This window comes from Hemitrygon akajei, chromosome 2 (assembly GCF_048418815.1).
Source record: "Hemitrygon akajei chromosome 2, sHemAka1.3, whole genome shotgun sequence".
NCBI classification, from domain to species: domain Eukaryota; kingdom Metazoa; phylum Chordata; class Chondrichthyes; order Myliobatiformes; family Dasyatidae; genus Hemitrygon; species Hemitrygon akajei.
Genome location: NC_133125.1, coordinates 44348949 through 44357526, shown reverse-complemented (window position 1 = coordinate 44357526; position 8578 = coordinate 44348949). Strand labels below are relative to the sequence as shown.

The following is an 8578-nucleotide window of genomic DNA, read 5'->3' as shown; positions in this document are numbered from 1 at the left end:
TTGACAGGAAGGAGTGTAAAAACAGTTTGACTTTTGGACTTCAACGTTGATGGGGCGATTTTAACCAAATACCTGGCTTTTATCTGTTTTCCCCTTTGTACTGCGATGGATTATGTTGCATTTTTATCCTGTAGGATGAAATACCATCAATGTTGACCTTGTACGAGCTCCTTGTGTATTATCACCGTTTCCTCTTTTTTTAAACTCGGCTGACGGGATTTGAACTCCACAGTCAGTAGCTTCTCTTGAGTTTTGTTTCGTTTTTCTCTCTCTCTCTCGAAATTGGGGAATGGCGGATGGAGAGGAGCTTCTTAATGCGGCAGAGTTTATAAAAGGTGGGAAATTATTCTGTAGTTTGATACAGTTTTAAATATGTTGGATTGACTTTTCTGCCACCATGAACTCTCTGTAAACTCGACGAAACATTTAAGGTGTGGCGGTTTTAAATTTTAAATGGCCGGGAGTTTGGCAGCAGCCTATCGCAATGCGTCTGAACAACTGCTTACACTCTACTTGGGGGGGAACATGCACTTACAATTGTGGGATCCCTCATTTATCCCCAAACCATCACGGGGAATTGTATTTATAATATTTTTAATGTTTGTGTTTCAGATCGTCTGTATTTTGCTATTCTGCGACATAAACCCAAAAACACCGCGAACACGCACTATTTTAGCGTTGATGATGAACTTGTGTATGAAAAGTGAGTTAATTTTAGACACCTCACATTTAATTCTCGGTAAACTTTTGTAAATATTTTCCACAACTTCTTTAGTTACTCCTACTTGTCTCTAGATTTGTCAGACAAATTCTTGATGACCGCCAAGTCTATGTTTTGTTAAAGTTTGAATACAAGCGGAAATGTTTTAAAATTGCAATAGTACGTTGAAGATTTCTGTTTCACTAATGAAATGAACTGTCATTTTTAAAAATGAAAGCTGGATTCATGCATCTGGTTAAACTTAATGGTCATTACATTTTCAAAGTGGTGGGGCCCACCTTGTCCTTTTCATTGTTAGGACGCAGTGAAGTATTTAGTCATAATGCCATCGTGATTTATACGCTTTACAGTAGTATAAAGGCTATTAACGTAAAGGGTTTTTTGTTACATTATTCTTACTTTCTGTGTGTGTGTATATATATATTTAAAATGAATAAAGTTCCTTTAGAAATTAATTTAACTATTGCCGTTTTTTTAATGTCCGTTTTGTTTTCTAGTTTCTATGCAGATTTTGGACCTCTGAACATGGCCATGTTGTACAAATACTGCTGCAAGCTAAACAAAAAACTCAAGGTAAATATTTTTCGGTTCAAAAGTGTTTCTAAACAAAATACTAGAAAAGTGGAGAGCTCTTATTTCAGTACGCCATGTGACCAGCATTATGGCACGCACATCAGTTACTTCACAAGCTACCAAAAACATTTAGATCCACGAGAAAAATTGCTCATTGAATTAAGGCATTTTCATTTTAAAATGTATACAGAGAACTGAACTGTTAGTGGGGACTAGATTGTAAATTGGTTCACAGCAGGAGGCCATTTAAGGGATTTTCTTTGTAACAGTCAAGATGATACTTTAGCAAACAGTGTAACATCAATTTCTAATAATTAAAAGAAACAGCCCTTTTTTCTTCTGCCTCTAACAACACACAGAATTCCCTTGTCGGTAGACCATTTACCGGACACATCTCCACTTGTAACATGGGGTTCATTCGGAGTAAAAAGGGGGTTATATTATGGAATATCAGATAGATAATTTTCTAGAAATGTAATCCTTCCTTAATCCTGGAGATGCTGTATCCAGATATTGCAGAAGTAGGAAAATAATGTTCAAGTTCAGATTTATTGTCATGCAACTGTTCACCATCAAATGAAACAACATTCTTCCAGATCAAGGTGCATAACACGGTCAGTCGATTCCGGTTTGTTTGAGCATATTGGGACAGTGCGTTTTGGCCCAATTAAGTGGCTGCCATAATTAACCGAACATCTGCACCAATTAACAGATGGCCCTATTAACTATATATATATATATATATATATATATCTCACATACACTGCATTACGTGTTACTACCACAAATAAGTTAACAAATTATTACATATATTCCAGAAGACTTACATTTAGCATGCTGTGCTTTTTCAACACAAGTTCAAACATAAGCAGTATAATCCTACTCGCACCATACGTGATCAGACGTGGGTGGCGGCGGCAGGGAGTTCAGTAGTCTCATGGCCTGGGGGAATAAGCTGTTTCCTATCCTAACGGTCCTTGTCCTAATGCTACAGTACCTCCTGTTTGACGGTAGAGGGTCAAAGAGATTGTGGAGTGGAAGGGAGGGATCCTGGAAAATGCGGAGCACAAATCCAAGAGATTTTCTGGAGAGATTTGCAAGATAAATCTTAGTATGAAGTGTTCCAAAAACAAAAATCAAATTTTTTTGTTGTTCTGAGCAGTGGTTATCTTAAAATAATTCTGTGAAAACTACATTGTTGCCGTAGAGTGTTGGAATGTGGACTTTAATCAACATTTGTGAAGTTTAGGTATCTTAGTAAGGTAGATTCATTAAGCTCTTGTGACATTGTATATGGGGTTCAAGCTCATAATTTTTTGAGGTGAGGTGAGTGCCTCAGTAGGATGTGGTAGCGCAGCAGCACCAGGAGTTCAGTTCCCACCGCTGTTCTATGGGGAGTTTGTATGTTCTCCCTGTGACCGTGTGGGTTTCCTCCCACATTCGAGAGACGTACCGGTGAGGGTTATTGAGTGGGCGTGCTGAGTTAGCATCATTCCACTGTCTATTTCAGTGTACATATGAGAAAGTTACTCTTTTAAAAAAAGAGAAGTAAAGGATCTAGCATCTGGTCACGGAGGCGTAAGTATCAATCATCCATCTGAAAAACTGCTGTTGTGGTTTTATTCTTGTGTTTCCATTGGCAATTTCACCATAAATATTTATAATGAAAACTGCAAACCCAAATCAGTTCTTCCTGCAATTGTATCTTTGGCAAGTATTGCTATTGTAGTGCCCATAATTTGTTGTGTATAATTGTAGCAGAAATCATGATGAACATTTGAATTGTTTCACACGTCGGAGACACAAGATTCTTTGTAGATCGTTCTATTTGAAAATTGATTTGCCAGCTTCATGAGAGTGTATTCTTTAGAGTTCAGGAGAATGAGAGGAGATCTTATTGAACCACACAGCTGGATGTAGGAAGGATGTTTCCTTTGGCTGAGGAGTGCAGGATCAGATGGCACAGTTTCAGAATAAGGTTTGAAATACACAGTTTGAAATCCCCTCACTCAGAGTGGTGAATTCCCTACTCATAAAGGTTGTGGAAGCTTGATTGTTGTATTAATTCAGAGAAAGGAAGGAGGAAGTTATCAGAATAAGAAAGTGGGGGAGAGGGGAAGGAGGACAAGCTAGAAGGTGGTAGGTGAAACCAGCTAGGTGCGGGAGAGGGGAATGAAGTAAGAAGCTGGGAGGTGATAGGTGGAAAAAGGTAATGGCATGGAGAAGAAGGAATCTGATAAGAGAGGTGAGTGGACAGTAGGGGGAAAAAAGGAGGAGGAGCACCAGGGAGAAGTGATAGGCAGAAGAGGAGAAGTGGTAGGAGGCCAGAGTGGAGAATTGAAAAAGTAGGAAAGGGGAGGGGGAAATATTACCAATAGTTGTAAAAATTGATTTTCATACCATCAGGGTTGAGGGTTACCTAGACTGAATATGAGGTGTTGCTCCTCCAACCTGAGAGTGGCCTCAACGTGGCAGAAGAGGAGGCTATGGACCAACATGTCAGAACAGGAATGGGAATAGGAATTAAAGTGATCCTGCTTTTTGTGGGTGGAATGAAGGTGCTCCAAAAATGGTCCCCCAGTCTATGTTGGGTCTCCCCAGTGTAGAGGAGGCCACATCGGGAGCACTGGGTACAGTAGGTGACTCGGAACAGATTTGCAGTGTAGCCTAGCCTAGAAGGACTGTTTGGGGCCATGAGTGGAGGTGAGGGATAAATGCTAGGAGGGAGGTTAGTGGGCAGGGATGAGTAGACAGGGAATGATGGAGGGAGAAATCACTGTGGAAAGCGGTGGGGGGGTTGGTGGTAAGTAAGGATGTGTTTGGTGGTGGGGAGTGGGGCTGATAAGGGGATAAAAAATCAGCCCTGATTAAATGGCAGAGCAGACTTGATGGGCCAAGTGGCCTAATTCTTCTCCTGTCTTGTGGTCCCATTGAAGATGGTGGTGGTGCAAAAATAAATGGTGTAAATGGAGCCAGCCAATGGTGTAGTGGCATCAGCACCAGACTTCGAGGCAGATGGTCCTGAATTTGAATCTGACCAGGTCCCAACCTGGGCAGCAGCAGTATCTGTGCAGAAGAAAGGCCTGGTAATCTACTTCCATACCTTGCCACAAAAACCCTATGGAGAACTACACTATCCATGGGGTTGCCATGAGTTGATGACTCGACGGCACTCAACAACAACAACAATAAAAGGGAGTAGGGATAGTGATAGAGCATGTATTACACACACAACATGCTGGTGGAACTCAGCAGGCCAGGCAGCATCTATAGAGAAAAGTAGTCAATGTTTCGGGCTGAGAGCCTTCGGCAGACCAGCCAGAGTGCCACTCTCTATCACAAACAAGAGAGAATCTGCAGATGCTGGAAATCCAAGCATAGATGCTGCCTGGCCTACTGAGTTCCATTTTGTTTGTGTTGCTTGGATTTCCAGCATCTGTAGATTCTCTCTTGTTTGTGATAGAGCATGTGTTGTTGCTTTTGCCAGTTTGAGCATATTCAGCAGATCAGGTAGTATCTCTGGAGCGATAAACAGTTAACATTTCAGTCAGATTGTCTTTCCTCATTAACCTGAAATGTTAAATTATTTTCTCTCTTCACAGACATTGGATACTCCTAGTATTTACAGCTACTTTATATTTTTGTTTCTGGATTTCCAACACTGGCTGTGTTAGAATTAGTTTTGAATTAGCTTAAGCTTTTGCATTCAATTAAATCCTGTTTTTTCTTTCAGTTTTCTTGCATGCTGGAAGGTGACAAAATACATAGCTAAAAATGTACCACCAAGAGGATATGAAAACCAAATAGACAAAACAAGTAGCGTTTTAAACATAAGGATACAGTATTTACGTTAACTTCAAATCTAGATCTCAAACTGAGGCTTTTCAATGTTGTGATCTGGAGCTGAAACTAATTCAAAGTGATGATCTGAAATGCTGCCTGTACCTTTCCCTCGTGGTTTACAAGCTGTGATGGTTCTGTTCTAAATTGTTATAAATGTCTGGACTTGTTCAAAATCCATTCACAAATAAGCAATTTTATTGAAAGCTTGAAGGATGTTATATGTCAGTGTAGCTTCAGGTATGCCATCAGGAACAGAAGTCCCTGTGCTCACTGGACGTCATCTGGCTTATGGAAAGTTTCTTACTCTATGCTCCTCACAATTTTGTGTTCAGTGATCTTAATGAATGGTGGAGTAGGACACAAAAACCAGACAGTTTAATCCTGCTCTTTTAATTTGCGTATTGTGAGATGCAATGTGAGGTATGTTGGCCCGAAGAAAAATAGATCTCTGTCCTGCAATTTAATATGTAATTATTGAATCTGCAATAGTGCTTAGGATGGGAGTGATTTCTATTTTCCTCCCCCAAGATATTTCACTTTGATTCCAAGATAATTTTTTTTCTTTTTCATTTACCTTCCAAAAAAAAATTGCTTTAGTGGTGGTACTCTCTGTATTTTTTTGATATAGCTTCAAGCACCAACACACTGTGTGGGAGATTACCCTTGCAAACATTTTGAACTCCTGCCAAACAGTAAATCTAAATTGCTCTAATTATTATAATTTTACTATTGTTCTGAATTAGCATGAATATTGAAGTCAACATACAGATGTTTCCAATTGGGGAGAGTGTAGCAGGATAAAGACAAACACTGTCTACATTCCATCAGTTTCCTTTGAAGCTAATTGCCTTACATTCTTTACTCTTTGTCAGGAAAGAGTGTTTGAAAAATTAAATGCATTTCCCAATGGCTCTTTGTGAAAAATCTATAGAAGACAGAAGATTGGCAGCAATGTTATATTGCAGTGGAAGTAAAACAGTTACTCGGTGCTGACACAAGTATTATTACTAAAAATGTTATTTTGAGGTGTTTCGGTTTTCACAGAAAATACTCAGGATGCCGACTGATATTCTGAGGAAAAAATGATATTTGTAATAAATTAAATTGTAAAATTCCCTGTAGTTAGGAAATCTAAACATGATTGTCAGATAGCCTGATCATTTTGAGCAGGTTGCATGATAAGTGATTTAGTCAACATCTCTTTTCAGTGATGTGAGAAAATGAAAGATTAACTTCTTAGTAAATTCTGTGATGAAATCTTCCGAAGATGCTGCTTTTGTGCACTTAGGCCTGTAAAATTTTGATTTGTAAATCAAGAAGGGTTTTCGAATTGTGTTGAAATATTAATCTGTCCTAAATTATTTGTTTATGCATCAAGTAATTATTTCAAATCATGGGCCAGGATCTTGGCATTAATATCATTAAAGTAACTGCTTATTCCTGTAATTTTATATCAACTTTTTTTTTGGAAATGGCTTGGTGATTTCTCTCATTTTCTGATGAAGCCATTGATGCTTATTAGAATGTATTCCACAAGTATGAGCAATTGCCCGATATCCAGGTGTCCATTATCTTTCTGCTTGTGGACGACAGTTATATTACTACAAGACCTAAAAAGTTGGATGTGTACTTCTTCATACTAGCATTTGTTTACATATCATTCACTGCATAATAGAGTGATTCTTTATTTACACTTCCAAAGTGTGGAATGTTATGTTGCCTTGCAGTTACATATTCATTCCAGTCTCCATTAGTAAAGACCATAGTCTCTTTCAGTTTGTGAGCTCATTTATACTTCCCTTTGAAATGCATCACCACCATAATGAAGTCTGCTCTAGGCAATGCATTTTCCCCATTCATTCTAACAAGTAATCATAATGTTTATAGAACATGGATATTAACCAAGGATCCACAGCATTATTACAGATTTCAGATTACCATTTCCCCCGTTGTGTGTTGAAAAGTACTGCCTAAATTCATTGCATGGCCATTGAAAATGCTAATTCTACAAAGTTTGTAGGATTTTGCTGTTTTCTTCTCGGGAATTTAATGAATTCCTTTTTTAACCACCACAATTAGATTACTCCTTGATCATCCAAACATAAGGGCTCCAAACTTTGTTAAATCAGCCTGTTCTCATATTTTAAACTGTTCAAGACTGAGCAGTCTTTATCTTGCGTGCTAAAAAGGAAATTTATTTTTCTTGATGCAGTTCTCAAAAAGCATTAAATGTAGTTTTCCAGATAGGGTTTGGATACAGCTTTGTATAAAGAAAGGGCAACGTTTATCTTTGAAGTTCAGTCTTGTGTGGGGTGAAAAGAAAGGATTTATTGATTTCAGCTGCCAGTCAGCTTTATGATTTGCCTATGTGACCACCCAAATTATTTGTTTCTCCATTTTTCCTCACCATTAAACAATATTCTTCTTTTAATTGAATATAACGTTATTTACATTTGTTTTCCCTGCACTGAATTCAGTTTACCAATTGCCACTTATAAAATCTCTTGTTTTTCTTTAGTAATGTCATCTTACGTTTATAATTTTGTGTTGAACTATTTTTGTTAATTTATCCATAAATTATTGCACTTTGATTTGTAAGAAGGCTCTGCAAAATATATTGTTCCTGTTACATTTTGAACTGGCATTTCATTAATTCCCAAAGTTTTTGTCTGGATTGCTTTTATTTTACTACAAGGGTAAAGTTTTGCAAGTTATAATGGTTTTGGTTTTCCTGTGGCTGCATTGAAATTAGCCATCAGATTGCCAGTGAAGTGGTCTACTTTGCAGCAACTGAACTGTTGCTTTGGGGGAAAAGAGAGCGGAATGCTAAATTTGGAACAGTAATAACAACTTTGTAGTTTCAAAAAGCTTCCATTACAAACCTGGAGCTCACCAGTCACCTGTCCTCAAATGCTGCTGTTCCTGCAATATGCCCTTTGTGGTCTTCCTCTAGGAAACTGGCAACTGGCTAAATGGTAAAACGTAGCACAGAGCAGGGACTTGAAAAGCTATTTCAAATATTATTAACCTTAATTTATGAAAACAATTACCAGAAAATATCTGACAATTAAATCCTTTAAACTGGGCTCAATTAAATAAATAGACACACTCTACGTGTGCTGGTGTCCAGTCCACTCCATCCCACTGAATTCAAAGGACCTAGTATAAGACCATAAGATATAGGAGCAGAATTAGATCATTTGGCCCATCGAGCCTGTGCCACCATTTCATCATGGCTGATCCATTTTCCTCTCAGCCCCAATCTCCTGCCTTCTCCTCAAATAGCTTCATGCCCTGACTAATCAAGAATTTATCAACCCCTGCCTTTAATATACCCAATGACTTGGCCTCCACAGCCACCTGCGGCAATGAATTCCACAGACTCAGCGTTCTCTGGCTGAAGAAATTCCTCCTCATGTCCATTCTAAAAGGATGTCCCTC

The 8578-nt window shown here is 38.5% G+C and overlaps 1 protein-coding gene across 4 annotated transcripts in view; it reads left to right on the top strand.

Annotated features, from left to right (window-relative positions):
- The window catches only part of LOC140741349 (dual specificity protein phosphatase CDC14A-like), an 89465-nt gene that overhangs the window by 15796 nt on the left and 65091 nt on the right, over nt 1–8578 (top strand). For 3 of the 4 annotated variants that reach the window (XR_012102054.1, XM_073071478.1, XM_073071486.1), the window contains exons 2-3: nt 613–703; nt 1219–1294. Coding sequence is in view for 3 of the 4 variants with exons in the window: in XM_073071478.1 (XP_072927579.1) it covers nt 613–703; nt 1219–1294 (167 nt within the window). In the remaining variant the exon portion in view is untranslated. Of the gene's footprint in view, nt 1; nt 336–612; nt 704–1218; nt 1295–8578 lie in introns of those variants that run through there. The other variant, XM_073071495.1, reaches the window with a different exon arrangement.